The sequence below is a fragment of the Balaenoptera physalus genome (genome assembly GCF_965194825.1).
Source record: "Balaenoptera physalus genome assembly, chromosome: 14".
NCBI classification, from domain to species: domain Eukaryota; kingdom Metazoa; phylum Chordata; class Mammalia; order Artiodactyla; family Balaenopteridae; genus Balaenoptera; species Balaenoptera physalus.
The window spans coordinates 23,260,500-23,283,459 of NC_138893.1; the positions used below are offsets into that span (position 1 = coordinate 23,260,500).

The 22,960-nt window shown below is 59.2% G+C and overlaps 1 protein-coding gene across 11 annotated transcripts in view; it reads right to left on the reverse strand.

Moving 5' to 3' along the window:
- INPP5A (inositol polyphosphate-5-phosphatase A) overlaps nucleotides 1-22,960 on the reverse strand; it is a 182,259-nt gene that overhangs the window by 87,127 nt on the left and 72,172 nt on the right. For 10 of the 11 annotated variants that reach the window (XM_082424875.1, XM_082424877.1, XM_082424882.1 and 7 more), the window contains exons 3-4: nucleotides 12,684-12,784; nucleotides 9,142-9,229 (exon numbers count right to left, since the gene is read on the reverse strand). In XM_082424875.1, coding sequence (XP_082281001.1) covers nucleotides 9,142-9,229; nucleotides 12,684-12,784 — 189 coding nt within the window. The remainder of the gene's footprint in view (nucleotides 1-9,141; nucleotides 9,230-12,683; nucleotides 12,785-22,960) is intronic. The other variant, XM_082424873.1, reaches the window with a different exon arrangement.

The window sequence follows — 22,960 nt, forward strand, 5'->3', positions numbered from 1 at the left end:
AAAAATCAATTTAAAGAAAAAACAGATCAAGAACCCTGGACCCTGGCATGCGGACACATTTATTGCCGAGTGCCGTCTCTCGGCTGACCCGAAAACTTCGGAAGGTGTTTATTTACTTTCAGCACCTTCCAGAGATCAATATTTTTAATTTGGATCCGAGTTATTATTTTTCACATCACAGCAGCGGGGAGCAGAGTAAAGTGGCCCATATTTTAGTGCTAAAAAGATCGATATGACAGTTTCACCTTCCCTGCAGCCCCTGCCGCTGCCAGGCCGCACATCACCACGTCCCACGGGGCTGCAGGGGCCGCAGCGGGAGCGGCCGTCCCCCTCCCCCGAGGCCGACAGCCGTGATTTAGCTGAGCGTGGAGGGCCCGGTGCCCTCGGAAAACCAATCTTGCTTCCCTCACTTTATCAGGCCTGTCTGGACCCACAGGCGGGGCGAGAGGCTGGGAGATGGGGCGGGGCCGGAGGGGGCCCCCTAAAGCAGGTCGGTTCCCTCATCAGGATGCATTTGCCCTCCTCCCCTCCCCTGGATCAGAGAACATCAGTAAGCTCCTTATTTTTCTATAAATTTCCCCTAAAATCTTATCCAGGAGAGCAGAGACAGGGAAGGGGCAGGTGTCGGAGCAAGGAGCCAGGAGGGTCCAGGAGGGCGTCTCCTCGGAAGGAGCGTGGCTTCCGGTCTGCCCCCGCACAGGCACTGGGCCACGAGGGGTGGGGGGAGGGCCCTGGGACCACGACAGAAAAAAGCAGCTGCCACCACGGCTGGAAGGCAGGCCCAGACCCCCCTGCAGAAGGACACCACCGAGGCCAGCGCGGACCCTCCAGACTTGCTCCCCCGGTGAGGAGGGGAAGGAGACCCCAAAACAGGGAGGAGAAGGAAGAAGAGGGAACTGCTTTGTTGGTGACCTGCCTTCAAGGGGTCCTGGGCCCAGGAGCCACCAGCATGGACAGTGGAGCGAGTGGGAACGCGGATGGACCCTCCAGGGCGAGGACCTCCTCGGGGCACGCACAGACCCACCCGAGGCGCCAGGGCCTGTCCCTGGGCCTGCTGGTCTGATGTGGAGGGAGAAATGCCGTCAGGCCACTGCGCCCTCCTGGCCTGGGGACCCGTGGATGGGTGGGTTTGCAAAGTGCAGCTTTAGGCCAGGGATGGAGAGGCGCTTCCTGGAGGGGCCTGAAAGGGTCGCTTCTCCCGACTTCGACTTCACCCCCCCGACCAGCGAGGCCACGGTCCCGGGAAACCTTTGTGAGCCTTGAATTTGCATCAGTGGGTTTCTGGTCTGGCCGCACTCTCACCCCACAGGAAATGAAGCCCACCCGTGCGCCTCCTTCCAGGGGCCAAGTTAACCACGGATGAAGGTGGAGGCCGGCGGTGGGAAGCGGAGTGGGGCGAGCCTGGGACCCTGGGCAGCGCGGGGCCTCCATCTCCCAGGCGCAGCCCCGGAGCCCCCCTCCCCGCCGGCCTTCCCGGTGCCCTGGGGACACAGGTGCCGGCCGCTGACGGGCGCTGACCCATCTGCCCAGACGCAACCCCACTTTCCGAGCTTTGAGGGGAAGTCGGAACCACCGCGTGTTCAGGCAATGCCACGGTCACCAAAGCCGTCATGGGCGCCCGCGCTGGGCACTCTCCCAGCCCGCGGACGCCCGCGTGGCTGCCCCGACCGCATGGCTCCCCCTGGGTCCACGACACCGGCCCGGCGCCAGCAGAAGGAGCCCTCTGCCAGCCTCCGGCCCGCGCTCCCCGGGCGTCACGTCCACTGGACAGACGGCCACGCGGCTCAGGTCCCGCAGGCTGACACCGGACAACGGGGACTCGCGAAGGCGCCGCCAGAAAGGCCCCTCCCACCACGGACGCGCGCGGGGCTGACGCGGTGCCACTGCGGGAGGGGAGGGGAGGGGAGGGGAGGGGTGAGGCCACGGCACGGGGCAGCCATGCCCGCCCCGCCGCAGAGACGGTGGGGGCCGCCTGCCTTCTGAGGGGGCGACGCCCCCCAGGCTCCCCGCCCAGTCGCCCGAGCAGGCCGGGTCGGGAGGCTCTGGGGGGTCCTGCCCAGCAGGCTGGAGCTGATGCCCGTGGCCAGCAGCTGCTCCACCAGCAGGTGCTTCGGGGAGAAGACCAAGCAAGGGCCTGCGCCTGCACCTCACGTGCTCGGAGCACCAACCCTCTGTCCCGGGGGGCTCCCCAGGGACTGGTGTCAGCCCCACCCCTCAGGTGGCCCCCCTGGTACTGCACGTTGGGGTCTCTGGGCCAGGCTGCGTGTCCTGCCTCAGGAGCGAGGCGCCCACCCCATTCTCCTCCTCTTCTCCATCACAGGTGACCAGGTGACGGGGGGAGGATGCGGGGTCCCCAGGTGAGGGGGGCACGTGAGTGGCCACTGGCTGTGCCTGCTTGGAGCCTTCACCAGCCCTGAGAAGCCCTGAATTTACACGATAAACAGCCCGCTCTCTTTCCTCTGAGGAAAGTCCCAACCCACCTTGGGGCCCATCCTTGTAACTGAGAAGGTTTCTTCCAAGCATTCTTGCACGAATCACTTTTCTGACAAAATCACAGATTCACATCACGTGCCCGACTACTAACGCTCTTCCACCGGACTCCATGGTTAAATCCAGTGACGTACGGGGGCGCTCACACTGCCACTGCTGGCGCTTCTGTCACAAGCACGCGTGACAGACGCGAGAAGCCAGGCCCTGGGAAGGGGCAGGATGTGCGTATGAAAAGGAGGGGCATTGGAGGGAGGAGGGAAGGGAGAGGCCCAGGAGGAGGAAGGCTAGCACTTCTGATCTCTCCTGGGGCAGCCGGCCCACGGGGCCTGCGAAGGAAGGGCACCCAGGGAGGACAGGGCTGGTGCAAAGGGCCTGCAGTAGCTGCCGGGGCCGGAGGAGGGAAAGAGCGGGACGGAGGGCGCGCAAAGGGCCTGCAGTAGCTGCCGGGGCCGGAGGAGGAGCCCTTCCTCGGCACACGGGCTGCAGAACGCGGTACCATCGCAGTCCGGGAGGGACGGCTGAGCGACGGCAGTGCCCCCTTTTCTTGGTCTCCTCTGCATTTTTTTTTTAAAGGCATTTTTTTTTAAGATTTTTTTTTTTTGCATGTGGACCATTTTTAAAGTCTTTATTGAATTTGTTACAACATTGCTTCTGTTTTACATTTTGGTTTTTTGGCTGCCAAGCATGTGGGATCTAGTTCCCCGACCAGGGATCGAATCCACACCCCCTGCGCTGGAAGCGCAGAGTCTTAACCACTGGACCACCAGGCAGGGAAGTCCCCTCTCCTCTGTGTTTGCAAACGTCCTACAGGCACAGGTGAGGGTCAGCCGGGTGTGCGGGACGCGGCCCCTGGCTTCACCCCACACGTGGGGTCCCAACAATAACGGGGTTCATCCCACCACGTGGTGCCTGGGAGGGACTCGGGAGCCGCCCCAGCAGTGGCACTGGGAACAGGGAGCGCGTGGGTCAGGCCTTGTGGGTCCCCCGCAGTCACACCTCAAGGGACCCCGCAAGGGGCTCACCGGAGTGCCCTCTTCTGGGCACTCCTGCTTGCAGTGAACACGACCCTAGAGACAGTCACCTTCCGTGAGCGCACCTGGCATGGCAGGAACAGAACCCGCGTCTGAACTCTCACCGGGGGATTAAAACTGGGCCACCTTGCCTCTTTCAGGCAAACACAGAATCACTGGGGGATGTCGGGCGTCGACGTCGGCCAGGAGACCTAGGGTGTTTACCACCTCACCACGGAAAACGCTTGGGCGAAGGCCGTCCAGGGCGCTGGCTGCACAGCCCCACCCCTCCTCTGCTGGGCGCCCCGTCCAGAAGCCCACGTCCGCTCCAGCAGCCTTGGGCAGGGGGCGGGGCCGGGGAGGGCGGGTGCCTGGGGGGCAGCCCCTCCCTCGGGGATTCTCCTTCACTGTCGCGTGCCCTCCAGCCCGCCCCTGCCCCCACCTCCCCAACTATGCCCCGCATGAGCCTTCTGTCTTCCCAGCCTCCACTCAGGGAAACTCACCCAACCCGCGGTCTTCAATGCACGTACACCCCGATGGCCTCGAGGTCTGTCCTCAGGCCGGCACCCCCCGTGAGCTCACACTGGTGCATCCGTGGCTCTGGCCCCACGCTGGGGGCGCCCAGGGGCATCCACGTCCAACCCACCACTGCATCCTGACCCCTCTGGCCCAGGACGCCTCCTTCCCTGCTCAGAGCACGTCTGCTGAGCACCAGCCCGCGCTGGCACAAGCCCAGGCCCCGGGCAGCACACGGAACAAGGCAGCTGCTCCCGGGCTCTGGATTTGAGGAGGAAGACACAGTCATCGGAAGGCCAACCCCAAGCACACCAAGGTGGCCGGTGCCCGGAGACGAGGGGGGCCCGGGGTCGGAGGGGCTGCAGCAGCCTGTGAGCTCCCGCCATCCCGTCCGGCTCACCTGTGGCTCTGTCCACGCCCAGGGCCAGGTCCTTGGCCCATGATGGCGGTTAATGAGCTCCTGGGAGCAGGACGCGCGATGTCAGCACGCAAGCCTGCTGGCACCTCTGAACGAACAGGCTTCCAACTCGACTTTCCCGAAGGAAATGCAGGCGGGCAGGGACCCGGCCAGCGGGCAGGGCCTGAGGGAGGGTGGCCCGCTGCAGGACGCCCAGTGGGGGACACTCTGTCTCCTCAGGCCTGAGTAGACCAGACGAACCACGTGCTTAAGTGAGTGGCCACTCGGGATGGTTCTTAGGAGCAGACAAAATTTACCATAATCATTTTATTTAAGTCTAAAAATTGCCCTTAGATCAGCTCCTGGGCCGGATGGGAAATGCTGCTTTGCCGCCATCTCCTGGTGAAGATGAGCAACTGCAGGCTCCTGGTGTGCCACTGCGCCCAAGGCCACGCCCCCCAGCTCGCTGCCCACCCAGCCACAGCTCCTCCAGGCTGCAGACCCTGCTGGCCCAGAGCTCCCCCAGGATGCCGACCCCCAGGACACAGCCCCCCAGGACGCTGACCCCCAGGACACAGCCCCCCAGGACGCCGACCCCCAGGACACAGCCCCCCAGGACGCTGACCCCCGGGACACAGGCCCCCCAGGACACACGGCCCCCCCATGTTTCCGTGAGCCCCCCCACCATTATTCTCATCACCAGGTGCAGTTGCAGGTTCAGCTCTTTCTGGGAACAGGCTGCAATTTTCTGATCCCTATTAATACCTGTGACAGCATTTATGTACAAGATAAATTCATTTCAATTTCCTTTTTCAATTAATGGCCTATTATTTGAACCACACTCAGCTAAAAATATCACTCCAATACTATTCATCTTGTAAAAATTAAATTTTCCTCCCTCTGACAGCCAGAGGCCACCAGGCTGGGGCGAGAGGGTGGCCAGGTACCCGGCCAGTGCTGCCCAGGTCCCCTCCAACGGGACGTCCAGGGGCCCCGGCAAAGGCGGTTCCATGCACGACGCACTGAAGGGGCGAGGGACGGGCATGACGGGGCCGGGGCCGCAGGGCCAGGGCCAAGCAGGATTTTATCACAAACCATTTCGGTCCCAGTCAGGAGACGGGTGACAAACACACGCCTCCCCCGGGGAAGAGTCAGGGATGAGGTCCAGACCTGGAGCGTGGAGCACCGCTGGCCATTCCCGCCCCCCCACCCCGGGAAACATGCCCGCACTGGACTGTGGTTGCAGGAGGGGACCGCCGGCAGGACAGCAACCCTGGAAGGCAAGCCAGGCCACAGCCTCGCAGGGCCAGCCGACGCACCCACCCCTCCTTGGGCAGGCTGGGCCTTCATCCTCAACTCCCAGACACTGCCCAGTCCTGCAGACACCTGCAGCCACAGCCTCAGGGTCTCACACCTGGGCTTATCCCCATGTCTGATGCGGTGCTGTCCCGTGCAGGGTCAGTCCTGCCCAGGGAGGTGCCAGCCCCGAGCACCGTCCCAGACTGGAACCAAGCAGGATGGCCCTGTCACCGACTAACGTGCCATCAGCGTACTTAAGACCAAGAAAGGAAAATGCTGCCGGTTCTAATTGAGAGATGCCGTGGGTGTTAGATGCACCCTGGTCTCAGATGTAAATGTGACAATCGACTCGTGGAAGAACAGGCTGGATGTAATATCGTCCTTAGGTACCTCAATGCACCAACCGGACAGGAAGATCTTCCGGGCGCGTCATTTGTAGTGTTTGCAGTGGTTGCAGATTACTCAGCATGTGGCTGGTCCACAGTGTAAAAACACCTAATTCTGGGTACTTAAAATTACTTCCAACTTCTGTTATCCAATAATTTTTGATGACCATCCTTATACATACCAGTTTGCGAGACGGCTACTTGTCCAGTGAAGCTGCTGAGTGATGGGAAAGCTCTTTGGCAGGTTTCTGTTTTCCATTGCAAATTGTGAAATCACATTTTAAGATAAATCTCCAGGGATGAGGAGGCCAAAATGGAGCTCTCAGTCCCCAGGCGCCTCCAACGCAAACCATTTCTCAGCCCACCAAGCATTTGGCTGGAGGAGAGACGCAGGTATTACATCAGCATGTCACGACAGGTGACACAAAACAGACCACGGAGAACTAGAAAACTCAGCATTTCAAAAAACTATGGAAAACTTCCACAGACAGACAAAGACAGTGGGAGCTCCCGGCCTTCCTGAGGCCGCAGTTTTTGTGCACAAGAACCAAGGCCCTGTCCACTAACAAGCTGATACCCACGCTTCACTGTTGACTCAGCCCCAAGCGCACATAGGGCCCCGCGGGGCACGGAGGCCGGCGCCAGAATAACTCCCTCAGCGGATGGACGGCCTCCGCCCCAGGGAAACAAACGCCTCCACTCTCCCTCAGCCACCCACCCCTGCCTCAGTCTCTGGTCCACTGGGGAAGGTGTCTCAGATATGTCAGCCTTTCTGAGGAATCAGTTTGATTTTGTTGATTTTCTCTAATATTCTATTTTCTATTTCACTGACTTCTGTCTTATTTTATGATTTCCTTTCCTGTACGGGCATTGGTTAAATTTGCTCTTCGTTTTAAAAACTTCTAATGTAAGCATTTAATGCTAGAAATTTCCCTCTAAGCACTACTTTAGGTGCATCTCACAAATTTTGAAGGTTTTTAGTTTGTTTTTCGTGTAATTGGAAATAATTTCTAATGTCCTTTGTGACTCATGGGTTATTTACAAGTTTCTTGTTTATTCCCAAATATTTGGGACTTTTTCAGATACCGTTTTTGTTTACTCCTAATTTAGTTCCTCTGTGTGACCTCAATCTCCCACACGTGCTGAGCTGCGTTTTCGGCCCAGATTTCAGTGTGTGGAATGTTCCATGTGCACACGCAGGCCAAGACTCGTCCAGGCCCCAGACCGCCTGTGCTCTGGCCGCCAGGGTGGGAATGCCCGAGTCCTCGGGACGGACCCCCTCCCAACCACAGGCCACCCTGCACCCACCCCGACAAACGTCAGAGCAAGACTCGCCTTCCCAGGGAAGAGAGTGGAAGCCGCCAGCCCCGCCTCGCCCCTCGGCGTGCCACGTGCCACGTGCCACGTGCCATGTCCCCGTCCCGGGGCTGCGCGTGCAGCCGCCAGCCCCGTGTCCCACGGAGGCCCGTGAGCTCACGCCGGCTGTCAGGGACTCCGCCAGCTTTCCCGCACGCGTAGCTCTGACACGGGTACCCACACGATGGGCTGCCACATCCCCCTGGGGAGCTGCGCCCTGCGCCCTGGCCCCGTCACAGCCCTCGCTCTGAAGGCTCCTTCGATATTAACTCGTCCACTCCTACCTTCTCAGAACCCACGCGGATGGTCTTTTTCTTCATCCTTTTACTTGTAAAATACCCATCTTGCCACCTAAAGGAGGCTGTGAGGACCCGAGCACGGTGTCCACGAGGCAGAGGTGACCAGGGCCATGGTGGGCCATGGCGGCTCTACTGGCCGAGCAGGGACCGAGGCCTCTGAGAGGGGGAGGCGAGGAGGGGCCCCGCTAACCCGCCAGCAGCAACCCGGGGACGATGCTGGCCGCCGGACGCTTGTCACAGTGACTGAGTCTATGCGTTTACCCACGTATCAAACTCGGACAGAGTCCAGCCACGACCTTTTCAAGCCCTTTCCTCTCCCGGCCCTCCTGGGGCTCCAGAGACACCACCTGACGCCCTGGCGCTGGGCGACGCCCCTCGCCAAGTCCTTCCTTCTGCACATCTCCTGCGGCTGCTGCCCTTCAGGGAGCCCTTCCTGACGCTGTGGCCCTAACCTGCTGATAACGGTGTGGTTCTCATTCCAGACACTGCAGTTTTCATCTGAATAAGTCCCACTTGGGGAAAGCATTTTTATTTGCAGGACGAGCGGAGGAGACGGAGCCGTCGGGGAGAAAGGGGAGAGAGAGGAGGGGGCTGTGTCCCCGCCCTCGAGGCCTTGCTGGGCCCGTCACCGTGGGGTGAGGCCCCTGCGAATGTGGGGAGGGTCCCCCCGCCGAGCAGCGTGGCAGAGGCAAGACCCCAGGATGCAGGATCTCGCAGACGCAGCTAAAGGCAGAGACACGAATCTGCAGTCCGTGACTACCCCATAACTGGCATCAGACGCCCCGAATTTAAAGACTTGAAACCTGGCAGGAGCCTCTCTAAGCAGAGGGGAAGCACGGTGGCATCTCTGCCCCGGCCACTCTACGCAGGACGCTCTTCCCAGCCCCCGCTCCCCGCACACAAGCCCCGGTCCAGGCAGCGGGCGTACGGTCACCTGCTGCCAGATCCCTGGGCCAGGGATGCGTTGAGGAGGGGACCCGGCAACCAGCACCTGCACCTGCAGCAGGGGACGGCGTGAGGGGAAGGCCGCGGAGGACAGATGACACAAGACACTAAGGAGCACAGGTGACCTCAGGGCTCCCCAAACACGGGGCCTCCAGACGGTGAACCTCACACCAGCAACGGCCACTCAAAGCCGACCAACCTCGCTGCTTCGAGACGCCCCTGCCCGTCCCTGCACCCGGCACACCCGTGGCCACCACGCCAGCCGGGGCTGCTTCCCCGGGCATCCGCCGTCCCCCAGACCACTGTCGCACTGTAATTCACGCACGGCCGCCTGTGCCCGTGACAGAGCTGCCCAGCGAGTCTCTTTACGTACTCAGAGGACGGCAGCTGCAGCAGACGCTTGGCTTGTCCCACGCTTACCGCACGGAGGGTAGAGCACTCACCGTGAAGTGCTCCTGGGACTTGTAGTCCTCATCCAGGTAGACCCGCGCCCTGCTGTACTCTGTCATCGCGTCACTGGACAGCAGTTCTCTGCAAGGAGAGAGGGAGCTCGTTAGCACACAGCCACACGGACACCTCGGCCTCCGACGGGAGCACTTGCGAAGCACAGGAATGGCAGCTTGGAAACCGTGCTTTACATTGTCCTGAAAACAACAGCAACGGCGGGGAAGGAAGGAAGGGGGGGAGGGGGAAGAGAGGCGGAGGTGGCATAAACTGAGACCCATTATGTGCCCTCAGCGCAGGCCGCTCCGTGCCGGCCGTGAGATGAGCAGGATGGGGGCCCCTCGGGAAGGCGACACTGGGAACTCACCCAGGGCCACACTCCAGGAAAGCTCGAGTCCACAGCCTGTGGGGCGTCCTGGCTGTCTGCGCCCGGTCCTCACAGAGGCCACACAGGCGCCCCCAGGCCTGGGCAGTCCCGCCCGCATTTGCTCCTCACGGGAGAGAAGCTGAGGACCGTGACCAAGTGGCCGAGGCTTTGCAGCAAGAAGGAGGGAAGGGTCTCCAGACGTCCCTTATGAACAGGCTCCAGCCCTGACTGCACACCTCATGGCCACACTGTGTCACCAGAAGAGCCTTCAGCAGGAGACCTCGCCGCCACCTCTACAGACATGGCTGGGACAGAGCTGCCTTGCACCCTCGAGTTCTGTGATGGCGCCGGATGGACAGAAGCACCTGACCCCCCCCACAACCAGCGCCCCGGCAGGGGGTGGAGGCCATGGGCACCGTGTGACCAGCCAGCACTCAGGGCAGGAAGAAGAGGGGCTCCAGCTTTAAGGAGTGACAATGAGGAAGGCAGGAAGGAACAGGGAGGAGGAGAAGAAAGAAGATAAGCCTTGAGGGGATCAAACTAGTCCTCAAGCACCTACCTGCCTGCTGGGCTGAACCCCAACATGCTTTAGGGGCGAGGCAAGATGCAGACACCAAACACACACAGCAGCAGAATCAAAATTACTGACATGTGAAGAAGCAACAAATATGGCCCATAATCTACAAAAAAAGGCAACAGAAACAGATGTAGAAAGGATAAAAGTGATGGAATTTGCTGAAAAGACACTTGAAACAGCTATTATAAATGTAACCAAAGATTTAAAGGAAAACATGGACACAACTGTAAGTTCCAGAGCTGAAAAATACAGCATCAGAAATAAATTCACTGAATAGGCCTAACAGCAGATTAAAACGTAAAGAAGAACAGACACAACTATCCAAACTGAAGCAAAGAGGAAAAATGAACTGAAAAAAAAAAACCTGAAAGAACTGTAGAGACCTGTGTGACAGTCTAACATCAGGAAGCCAGAGTCCAAGAACAAAAGAGAAGGGAAGAAACCATGCAAAAGCTTTTCCCAAATCTCAGTAAAGTCATAAACCTGCAGGTTGAAAAAGCTCAAAGAACCCCAAGCAAAATAAACACAAAGAAAATCAAACTAAAGCAAAACAATCAAGTTGCTGCTAACCAGCTAGAAAGACAAACTTAGCAGTCAGGAAAAAAGACACACTATATACAGAAAATTAAGACGAGAACAACAGCCCAGTTCTCCCCAGAAACAATGGCTCACAGAAGACAATGGAACAATATCCTTAAAGCACTGAAAGGAAAAAAATGGACAAGCTAGAATTCTGTTTACAACAAAAGTATCTTTCAAAAACAAAGACAAAGACTTCTTTCAGATAAACAAAAGCTGAGAGAATTGATCAGCAGCAACTTGTGTTGAGATAAATGTTCAAGTTCTCAGGCTGAAGGAAAACGGTGCTGGAGAGAAAGCTGATTGTACGGAGAAGGACTCACCCTGGGAATGGCAGGTGACTAGTCAAACAGGTGACATGTTCTCTCACTTTTTAACCTTTTCAAGAGGCAACTGACTGTTTAAAGCAAAAATAACAACATGTATGTGATGCGGAGCACAGGCAGGAGACAACAGCAGGGGGACGGCAGGGGACGGGAGCCGTAGGATCCCGCGAGCGCGGACGCACGGCCCTGCCGGGCGCTGCCCCTCACCTGCGTCTGCTTCTGGCTGACGTGCCCAGCTTCTCCAAAGGTGTTCTTTTCTTACTGACTTACTGCAGTTCTTTATATATTTAAATACTGATGATTTCTGTCAGTAAAGTATGTTGCAGATACCTTTTCCCAAGTGTGGCTAAACTTTTACTTTGTTTGTAGTGTCTTTTGATAAAGCTTTTAACTTCAACAGGGTCAAATGCGTCAGTCTTTTCTCTTGTGGGCTGCACTTTTGCACCTTTTTAAAGAAATCTCTCCCTAGATGCTCTCCTACACTTTACTCTCGAATTGTCCTCGGGTCTTTTACATTGACTCGGTAATAACTGAAATTCACCCCTGTGTGTGGAGAGAACTACGACGTGCTGGGGACCCAGCTTCATGGTTTCCTGGCCCAGGACACCAGTGGTGCCGCCCCCTGACCCAGCCGCCACCTGCCACACACCGGGGTGAAGCGGGGCAGGGGCTCCGCTGCCACGCATCTAGGTGCCGCCCGCACACACACACACACACACACACACACAGGAGGCCCGCGGGCCAGGGGAGTTGAGGACACCCCCCTTGCTGTGCTTCAGAAGTACTGCAGCGAGTCCTGCCTCTCTGCACTTCCATATTAATTCTAGTGTTAGTTTAAGTGTTAAGAAAACATTCTGATTGAAATTGCCTTAAATTATAGATTATTTGGGGAAAGTCTGGTAGCTTTAAAAAATTTGCCTTTTAACAAAGGACCCCACAATTTGACAGCTGAAAACACGGATGGCTTGTGTCATTCCACGCCGCTGGGGACTCCGACAGGGGCCGAGGCCTGGGGCAGCCGCTGGACTCAGCCTCAGGCGGGGCCCCAGGCTGAGGGCGTATAGAGGCCACCCACCCGCAGACCTGCACACCGCACGTGGCCCCGGCCCACCCCGCCCACAGCCGCCTTCAACGACCAGCCTCACGAGTGGCACGTGTCACCTCCCCACACTCGGCCGGGGCCCGGGGTCCGGGGTCGGGAGGACCGGGCCACATCGCAGGGGACACAGTGCAGAGAGGGTGCCCCAGGCAGGAAGGACGCTGCGGCGGCTGCCGATACCCAGGGCTGTCCGGCACGCAGCCTCTCGGCCCGGGCCTGCCGTCCCACCTGTCCTGCCCCCGCCCCTGCATCCACCTCCCGAGGCCCGGGCCCTCGCTTCCCGTGCGGCGCCAGGCAGGGCCGCCGTCCACAGAGCCACGCCGACGATGGCACTCTGTGCCCCTTCCACTGTGACAGAGAAGCTGTGAGCTGCTGCGTGGACGTCAGCCCCGTCTGTCCCCGGCCGCAGCAGCAGCAGCAGAAACAGCAGGCTCACGGCCATCGGGCCACGCGACTGCATCTCGGCCTGGACCCGGGGCTGACGCTTCTGGGCCCGGGGGACGCGGTCACCCCACCCCGGGCCTCGCGCTCACACGAGCGTGCCCCCCACCCCAGGCGGAAGCAGAGGAGCAAGCAGCTGCCCCGGGACGTACCTGACAAACTTGTCCACGTGCGACATGGAGGCTTCATAGTTCTTCCCTCCGAACTCCTGGCAGTGCAGGGCCAGGAAGTGCGGCCTGTGCGCGTGGACGACCTGGGGAGGAACACACGGCAGCGTCAGGGCCCCCGCGGGGCTCCTGCCGCAGCGCTTTCCCCGCAAGTCCTGAGGATCACGGTCCCCGGGGCCGTTCCCTCCCCGTTGCCACAAATCCTCAGAACCTTCCTCAGTAATCTGGGCATTTCCTCCCGACTACGGAGTCGCACTTGTCAGCTGCAGAGCGCCTGCAAAGGCCCAGAGGAACAAACACGCTTCCTAACCTCATACGTAAGGGCAGCCATCACTGATGCTGCTACGGCCCCCGTGAGGGTGCAAGCACACCCGTGTCGTGTGCGTGTCAGCGCTGTGCATGTGTGTGTGCGCGCGTCTCTCACCGTCCGGGAGGGAGCAAAGCTGGCCGTGCAAGGAGCTGGCACCATCTCACGCCCGACCCACACATCGCCTCCCCAACCCCACGGGGCAGGCTGGACACGGGACACGGGACACGGCTGCGGCCATCAGTGGGACCCGGTCCAGCCACGTTGCCCCTGGGCAGCAGAGCCAGCTCGGCCCACCTCCTCTCAGCGCCGCCCGCCCGCCACAGCCCACAGGGCCAGGCCCGCCGCGTCTCCCTGGTCACCAGGGTCCCCTGCCCCCTGGGCTCCGACTAAACTGGCCCCGAGGCAGCGCCCAACCCACCCACACTTCGGTCACTCGACCTGGAGTCGGCCTCGATGCTGCGGCTGCTGACCCCCCCCCCCCAGCGGCCCCTCCAGGAAGCTCACAGGGATGGTCCTGAGAGCGCCATCCAGCTGCCCCCCGCTGCCCACACCCAACCCAGCACGGACCCAACCACCCCCAGGTGGTGGCACGGACCTGCGTCTCACCCCTGCCGTAAGCCACGTTGGGCATCTCAGGGCAACCCACAGGTCACCTGAGCAGGTGTCGACCGGCACGGGCTCAGGAGGGGGCCAGGCACCCACGGCCCTGCCCTCCTGGGGTGCCGGGGACAGCGAGTGACTCGCCGAGGGGGCGCGCTGTGTGGTGACGAGGCAGCCGTGCCAGGACACGCACCTGGGGGGGGGGCGGGTCAGCACAGCCTGGGGGAGCAGCAAGGGCAAGGGCTCCCGGGAGTGGAGAGGGGCCGCTGGGGCCCGACGGCCAAGGGCAGCGATGGAGGCATACCAGGAGGCCAGGCAGGGCACTTGGAGGCCCAGAGGCTGCCTGTCCCCGCCTGCGCCCGGCCCCTGCCCTTCCTCGGCTCTGCGCTTCTCCGCCCCCTCCCTGGTACCTGCTGACATGGCAACACTGCCGGCTCTGAAGCCCTCACCAAAACCCAAAGAACTACCTTGTCCCTCCCCAAGCCCACCATCCCAGAGGCAGGTCCCCTACACAAGGCCATCCACGTCTAAGGCCACAGCGTCAGCGCCTGAACCCGACCTCGGCCACCACCGCGTCCTGCCCGGAGGTCAGTGCACCGTGGACGGGTGAGGGCTGCATCCAACGGGCCTCGAAGAGATGGGAGCTCTGGGAACAACGGCTGTGTGGTCCCTGATGGGCAGTGGCTGCATCTAGGGTTCAGCCAGGCCACGCCAGAAAGTCAGCCACGGGGACAGAGGACGCAGGGCATCAGGCCCTGGGTGCCACGCTTCTGCGAGTCTCAGAAGGAAGCATTGCCCAGCAGTAGCTGCCCCTGACCTGCAGACGGCAGGCAGCACGTCCAGCCTCGGGGAGGGTGACTGGACCTGGTCCTGCTCCAGCTGTGACATCAAAACACAATCCCCAAGACGCGGAGGTTCCTTAAAAAGGAGGAGAATTCAGACCAGAAAGTGTATTTCAGCCGCGTGGGAAAGGCACCCCGGTGATACCAGCGGGTCGAGTGGGCTGCCCTGGCTCGCACTCTATGCCCCGTTTAAGTGGGTTTACGGGACGTCCACCAGGGTGCTTCCGCTTCCCACTGAACACAGGCGTGGACTCTCTCTGTTCCTGGTCACCAGCCTCAGGGCTCAGGCTCTCGGGGACGGGGACCAGAACAGGCCCAGACGTTTCCCCAGCTGGCGGCACCACAGCCCTGCCCAGGGGGAGTGGGACCAGGCAGCTTGCCTCGTGCAAGCTCAGTCCCGCTCCGCACAGGCGCTAAAACACAGACTACGAGACAAGCTGGAGGCCGCCCGCCGGCGGCCCCCCAGCAGGCGCCCTCACACACGATGCTCCCCGTGCAGCCCTTGCCGGCATGGAATGATCACAAGACAAAGTTCAGGAATCCCAGGGGTGTCCACGCAGCAAATCACATTCACCAACCAGAAAAGACTGCAGAATGGTCTCCGGGCCTGAAGCCTCGATGCAAAGGGCACAAGGGACCCCGGTCAGGAGAGGCTCCGGGCCAGCCTGGGTCAGGTCACCAGACCGATCTGCCCTCAGGCCCAGGGTCAAGTGTGCACAATGCCAGCCATGCCCACAGGCGCACACAGCAGCCTGGTCACACGGAAGCCACCAAAGGCTCCGTGATGTGTGCAGCTCTGTCACCCACCCTCTGCAGTACCTGGAACAACATATAAAACCAGACCTTCACAAAGGGGGCACAGAATTCCCCCGGGAGCAGTTCCTCCCTGGGAAGCTGGTGACTTCACACGAAGTGAACGCGACACTCTGACACAGGCAGATCGTCACGAGCGTGACTGTAAGGTCCGTGACACCAGTTCCTGTAATTCTGCAGCGTGCTCTCTGCCCAGCTCCACAACGGGGGGGGGGAAAGGAGAAGGAAGCCCCAGAGATGCTTGGGTTTTGTGGCCGAAGACGGGGCCCCGAGTCGGTGACAGGTTCCTGCAGTTCACGCCGTCACCTCTTGTAACCGAGGCTGCAGGTCACCAGATCGCGGCTGGGACCACGACCCAAGTCCCCAGGAAAAGCCAAGCGGAGCCGCCTTCCAAGGACTTTCCATTATGAATTAGGGCAGCGAGAACAAGGGGCCCACGTGCGGCCGCGTTAAGTCACAGACACACGGGGTCTCTCTGGGCAGGCCTGCCCACCTGTCTGCCTTCACCCGAATCCCATACACGTCTCCTTCGTAAGACGTCTGCTGTGGTTTAAACTGAAATAGCCGTTTATGGCACAGAATTCATGCTTTAAATCACATGAAACTCCTCAGACATTTGACTCTGACCCCACAAATCTCAGAAAATGGGGAAATCCGAAACTAGCAGCCCCTTGGGAGTGGGCGGACGCCCCTCGTGCGGACTCTAGAGCACCGGGCAGCGCCCAGCAGACGGGCCCCTTCCTGGGACGTGGCGCCGTCTCCGCGGTGGTTTATCTCTGAAACCCGTGGCGGTCTTGCCTGAGCTACAGGGCCTGGAGGAGCAGGGGCCCAGGGCAGCCCCTGCCTGCCCGCCAGAGCCTCAGCTGCAAAGGAGAGACGAGGCCTGCGTACGGATGGCGGAGGGACAGGGCACCGGCAAGAGAAGGGGCCTGGCGGTACCACCGAGGTGGGCACTCCGGGAGCTGCCAGGGCTCCGGCCCTGCTGTGGGCCAGGGAAGCCCCGTCACAGCCACAGCTGAGGAAGCAAACGCCGGCCCGGGGGTGGGCGGGCTGGGACCTCGCACCCGTGGGGGGCCGTGCCTGAGCTTACAGAGGCACCGGGGGACGCATGGGGCAGGCACCACCCCGATGGGCACGCTGTGGGCTTCCCGGGCACTCACGGGGCCGGACAGCCCACTCCTCTCAGTCTGAGGTCACCCTGCCCAGAGCGCGTCTCCCTACAGCACTGCCAATGTTCTTCCCGAAGGACCAGCCCGTCCACTTGGGCTTTGCCTTAAACAACTGGTAAGAGGCGACACTCAGCATCAACCTGGCGGGTCTGCCGGCTCCTGGACGCATGGCTCCATCTTGCCCTGGCATGCGAGGCTGGGGTCCGGGGCCTGCACCACGGAGCGCCCAGAGCAAGAGCAGAGCTGGCGTTCCTCTGCCTCTCGTCTTCCAGGCCCGCACATCTGCGCACCAAGTCCGTCTGACCCCAGGCTCATCTCCACCTGTGTCTCCCCTGCCCCACCGTGCTCCTTCCAGGGCCTCTTGCATCTCCACCTCCAAGAAAAGACGTGGTGCTGAAAAGCCCTCCAGGAGCAATTCTTCGTGCTATAAACTCACAAAGGAAAGTGACAAAGTGAAGAGCTGAGCTTTATCAGTAAATAAACTGATCAGGTAAATGAGTTTTATTCACAATTCTCAGAAAAGCTGGCTTACGAGGTTTCCATTGGGATTGCGCTTGGCCAACAACAGAAAACCAACAACCAGCCGCTTGCATAAGGAGGCTGGGCTGGCAGGCAGAGATGGTGCACCTGCTCGCAGATGGCAGCCAGGAACCAGCTGCTTCCACCATGTCTGCTCTGCCACTGAGAGCAGTGGCTGTCATCCTCGTGACTGCAATATGGCTGCAAAGCCCCCAGGCCTCGTGCCTACATTCCAGGCAGGAAGAAGTGGAAAGGGCCTAAGGTTAAAGGAAAAGGGGAAAGGGCTTCTTTTCTAGTGCTTTGCCTACTTTATTTAGACAAGAAAGCTCTCGCCGGAGACTTCTGCCTACACGCTGTGTCACAGGACGCCCCCAGAAGCCACGCACAGGTGGCACTGGCTAGCACTCTGCAAGCAACAGAGCCCGGCGTGGGTCACATGCAACCGCACGTCGGGGGGTGCCGTCTGCCCCCTCTGCCGCCGCCCCCGCCGCACCACATACCCACCTTCCAGTCTCCCGAGTCCCAGGCTGAAGGACGATTGCAGGGTGGCCACATCTGTGACCCCCTTTGGTGCCATGGTCTCTGAAGACCACCGGTTTGCAAAGCCCTGGGCACAGACGAAGGGCTCGCTGACCAAGGAACCTGCTGTCCCTCTTCTCTTGACAACCGCCGACCTGAGCCCCTCTTCAGAAGGCCGTGCTCCAGCCCGGCCGAGGTGCTGGGTGCGAACGCGCCACAGACACACAGGTGCTTCCAGCCTGCCCGGCGCCGGCGCCTGCGACTCGGCACACAGCCAGGGCCGCGTGTCCGCATGTCCCCACGTGTCCTTGGCCTGGAGCCGTGTGGGCAGCTCCCACCCCTCCACCCCGTGCCCTCCGGTCCCCGCCACTGCGTTCCGGTCTTACCCAAACACCAAGTCATCTGTCCTAGCTCAGCGGGAGGGAGACTTTCTGGCTGGACTCCCTGCACCGCAGCTCTGCCCGGACAGAGGCTGGGGAGCCCCACCCAGCAGAGGCGAAGCCCCTGTGTGCCCGCAACACCGTCCCCGACTGAGCCACTTTCTGGGGAAGGATGACCTCTATCCAACACATTTTAATTGGTAATCACAATTAGATTTAAATTTAAACACAATTAAACTAAATTTAATTCCAAATTTAAATTATAGTGAAATTAAATTAACCTGAAATTGAATTTCAATTGATCATCAGTTTAAATCAACAGCCAAATAAAATGACTGATATTATTTTAACTGTTGAAACTCAGCGTCTTCTACGCAATGACCCGAACGACACTTCCCAATGGCCGAGCACGATCACTCTTAGGGACAACAGGCACACCTGCCCTGAGCTCACACGTGTGAAGTCAGATCATGAGCAGTTACGTCACGACGGTTATGAACTTCCCAGCGAGTGCGTATCTTACTCGAGTTCCCCTCTGCGTGGAGAAGCACGTGCAGGAGGCCTCAGCACGTGCTTCCGCCCGGCTGTTGACAAAGGTCCCGTCCACCTAAACCTGAGCCACCTGCATTACATGGACGCACCTGGAGGAGCGCCTGCCAGCGGAGCCTGGGCGGCAGGTGCAGGGAACCCGATGGGGACACAGTGGAGGAGGGGAGGCCCTCGCTCCCCCCCATGAGAGCAGGTGGCCAAGGGGTGCAGGGAGTGGCAACCCTGGAAAACCAAGCTCCAGGGAGCAGTGCAGCCCTGTCGAACCACAGTGACCTCAAGTGGCGTGGACACAGGCCCCAAGTTCAGGGCTGCTAAGAGATCGCCCCACATGCCACCTACCGGGACCCCGTGCACATCGGCGACCTCGAGGGACACTCGCCAGGCCCGGCCATGCCTGCTCGCAGGTCCCAGCTGGCATGGCCTCAGGTGCCCCCTGCACACACAGCGGGCATGAGAGGATGTTTCAAAAGCCAAAAGGAGGCATTTAGATGAAATCATGCCGAAATGTAACACAAAGAGGCCAAAGTCACGTCTCACTTGAAAACGAAGCTATTAAAATGACAAGATCCTTATCATGAAACATTTCAGAAGAAAAGTAACGAATGATCGTGGAAACGAACAGCGTACACCGAGGGACACGCCGCTGCCATTTCTCTACGCCCACAAGTCGCACGTTTCATTTATAACCAAAGGTGACGGAACAGATCCACACGAGGCTTTCCCTGAACAGCCGGAGATAAACTTGCAGCCAAGTATGGGGAGCTCCTGCTGAAAGAGCAGACTCGGAAGAGCCTCACTCTCACCTCCGGCAGCAAAAGCACAAGCGGGGCAGCGCGGGGCTTCACGAGGGGAAGGAGGAGGCTGACAGCGTCACCTAGATGGCCGGACGCCTTCCCGCACGTTAAGCGCAGTGCCTAGCGCTCCAACTCCATCCAGGACGGGCCACCAGGGTGTAAACTGGACTGAAAATCACAGACACCAATACATTTGTATGCACGAGTTCACAGCGATACTAAAAACCCCACACGTTAGTCGTCTTGGAGTCAGGACATTCTTTTGAAAACTGGTAGATAAAGAGGATGAGGCAAGAATTTATCCTGCCTCGCTCCGTATCTGTGCCTCTGGGGAAGGAAATCAAGGAGGGCAAGCCTCTCCTGAGGAAAGCATCCCAGCTACCTAGCCAGTTGCGACCACACGGGGAACCTGGAGGGCATCCCACCAAGCGAAGCGAGTCACAGAGAGACCCCCTGTATGACCTCACTCACATGCAGAATCTAAACAAGCCAAACTCAGAAACAGAGGATAGAAAGGCAGTTTCCGGGGCTGGGGAGGGAGAAGGGGAATGGGAGATGTAGGTCAAAGGGCACAAGCCTCAAGTGATAAGATAACAAGTTCTGGATCTAATGCACAGCCTGGTGATCATTCCACAATGCTCAGTTGCACGCCCCAGGCCCTGCGGGCGCGGGAGGTGCTGGGGGAGGGGCTGGAGGCCAGGAACCCTCGAGGGAAAATCCCCAGAAGCACCGGCCCACAGGACCAGGTTGCAGGGCGCTAGTGAGACTCTGCTTCTGGAGAGAAAAAGGGACAGCCAAGAGGGCAGGTGGCCTTGGCAACCGGATAAAGGAGCAGAGGAGAAAGGGGGAGACAGAAACCCTGAGACAGAGAAGAGGCTGCCCCTTCGCTGCCCGATGCCAGGCAGGGTGGCCCCCGCGCTCCGGACTTCGCCGGACGGACAGAAGAGGGCGCTGTGAAGCTAGGAATCCTACCCATGCCGACACCGTGGGGACAAGCCAGAGGAAGTTCAAGTCCCTACAAAGCTGCTGTGAACAAGTCAGCAAAAATGTACACATCCTACCCCAGGAAAAGGCCCTCCGCCCCTGAGAAAGAATCACGAAGCAGCACAGAATTACAGGCCGACATTGCAAACAGAGTTAAACACACTCAAACAAGCATTGAGGTGATGAAAAAACACTTGGAATTAGAAACACAAAACTAAAACAGAAATGGACCCTAAAGAGAGAAAGAAAAGTGCTGATTAACCTCAGGAAAGAAATGGGAGAAAAAGACAAAATCATCACAGAGAAGAAGAGCAAATTACAAAGTGCCCAAGGGAGAATCAGCTTCAAGGAAAATTCAGCAAGAAAGTGAAAACAGCGTCATGAAGAGAGCAGGGGAGAAAGGAGTGAACGTGGCAGACAGGCAGCGAAAGAAGAACATCTGCCACCGTGGTCCCCAGAGAAGAAGAGCAAAACCATGGACCAGAACTAATACTTAAAATCATAACCCAAGAAAACTTTCCAAAAATAGGACAAGACCTGAACTCACACACTGAAGGGCTTTCTAAGCACCTGAAAAAATTAACCCAAAACAACTGACTCCTGGACATATCCTAGTGAAACTACTAGATTTCAAAGGTAAAGACACCATCCTCCAGGTCTCCAGGAAACAAAACCAATGAGACCCTCACCAGACTTTCAGGACCAACGTACAAGTCAAGGCAGCAGCAGAACAACCTTTACTGAAAACCTCAGTGAGACAAAGTGTAAGGCAAGGATTACATACGTATCAGCCAACTGTCCTTCAAACATCAAAGCCAGAGAAAAACAGTTTTCCACACACAAAATCTGGTCAGTTCTGTCCGCATGAGCCCTTCATGAGGGATCTACTAGAGCAGGGCTGGGCAAACGTTAACCTCAAGAGCCAGATAAAACGGTAGGCTCTGCAGGCCAGCGGTCTCCGCGGCAACGCCACCGGGCAGGTGTGGACAAGATGCTGTGTGCGTGGGCGTGGCCGCCCCCCAGGAACTTGATCCCAAGCCAGGCAGCAGGCGGGATGGGCTGGGGGGCGGGGAGGTGGTGCTGACTCCTACTTAAAGCAGCAATGATAACACCGCCTGCCGGAGCCCTCCACGCGTGTGGACCTAAAGCACACGCCACACGAAACCCATACGATGCCAACGTTTACACATCATACGTGAAGAGGCATAATGCTAACCAGAAGCAGGGGGAAAGCTTTAGGCCCGTGTATCGGAACCTACAGCAACCACTTGAAAATAGTTTACAAAAGGCAAGAAGCCAATAAGCAAATTTAAATAGAATGCAAAAAAAAAAGAAAGAATCCAAGAGAAAGCAGAAACGGGGAAACAAAGGGGCAAACCAGGAGGTGCAAACATAAAACAGATAATTAAACGGCAGACCCCAAATCAACCGTATCAACGGTTACGTTAAGTGTGGATGGCCTGGGCCCACGCTGAGCGGTAGGGCTGCAGTGGCCCCCGTACGGGACAGCACGGAAGGTTCTGCGGGACGAGGCAGCGCCGGCACCAGGGGAGATGGGCGTGCAGAGTCACACGCGGAAGGGAACGGGCAGAAGGACACACGGGAAGCCTGGGAGGCCGCCTCAGCGACGGCAGGGGACCCAGGGGGTGAAGAGCATGCGTGGTAACCGGACAGAACTCGTCAGAAGACACACAACCACACGTGTGTACGTGGCCAGTAACAGAAACTCCCACTCACAGCACACACACGCGTGCACACACACACGCGTGTGCACGCTGCCCTAACAGACCGCACGGAACATTCCAGGCAGCAGCTGCACGGCGCACCCGCTTCCATGGCCCACTCGCCAAGAAGGGTCATCGCTGGGCCACAGAATAAGCCCCCGTGCCTGCTGCCCTGGGCTCTCTGAGCGTCCACGTCCCTACGCGCCTGCCTGGGACACTCGCCGTGCACAGGCCAGACACAGAGCAAGCACCAGACGGCATGTCAGTTCAACGCCACCACAAATGCTGCGGTGCCAGGACCGGCTGTGGGGATGTCCCCAGGCCCCGGGGCCACGCAGTCACTCCCGTCCCAGACCACACGCGCCAGTTCCGGCCCAGAGCTCTCTGGGCAGCTGAGGACGGAGCTGCTGGCCTTCCCCGGCCTCTGGGAAGGCGCTCTGTAACCTGAATGAGCCCAGACAGAGATCCCTTTGGGGCCGACGGCACAGACATCTTGAGGAAGGACAGGAAAGTCCCTCCAAGGTGTCGGCAGCACGCTCAGGTCACGTCTGGCTGGAAGGAACTCAGTAAAGCGGGAACTGGACGGGGCAGAGGGCTCCAGGCCCCCAGGAGGGTCGGTGTCTGGTGCCTCCGCCCTCCTGGGCTCTAGCTTGGCTCCCACCCTGCCCACCTGGGACAAGGTCACTGCCCAAACTGCACACGTGCTCGGCCAAAATTCTTTACTAAAAAAAGGAGCTTCTGCGAACTTTAGGGAAAAAGTAGCCAAGTGATAAAAATAGGTGGGTTCGTTCATAGGAAGGCTAAAGAAAAATATTTTGGAAAGAGGCGAAGTAGAGATTTTGGCAAGGAAGAGCCTACGGAATTAAAAAAAACAAAAAATACACCCCATGCGGCCAAAAAGCAGCCCCTTCCTGATGCTGCGCAGGTGGCCTGGTGAGAAGCGGCCCTCGGCTCCCAGGACGCAGGAGAGCGGCCCTGCCCCTCCCCTCCCCCCCACTAAAAATAGAAACAGCCAGGCCTGGTTAGCCTTTCTCCAAAGAGAAGTATCTGAGTGACCTA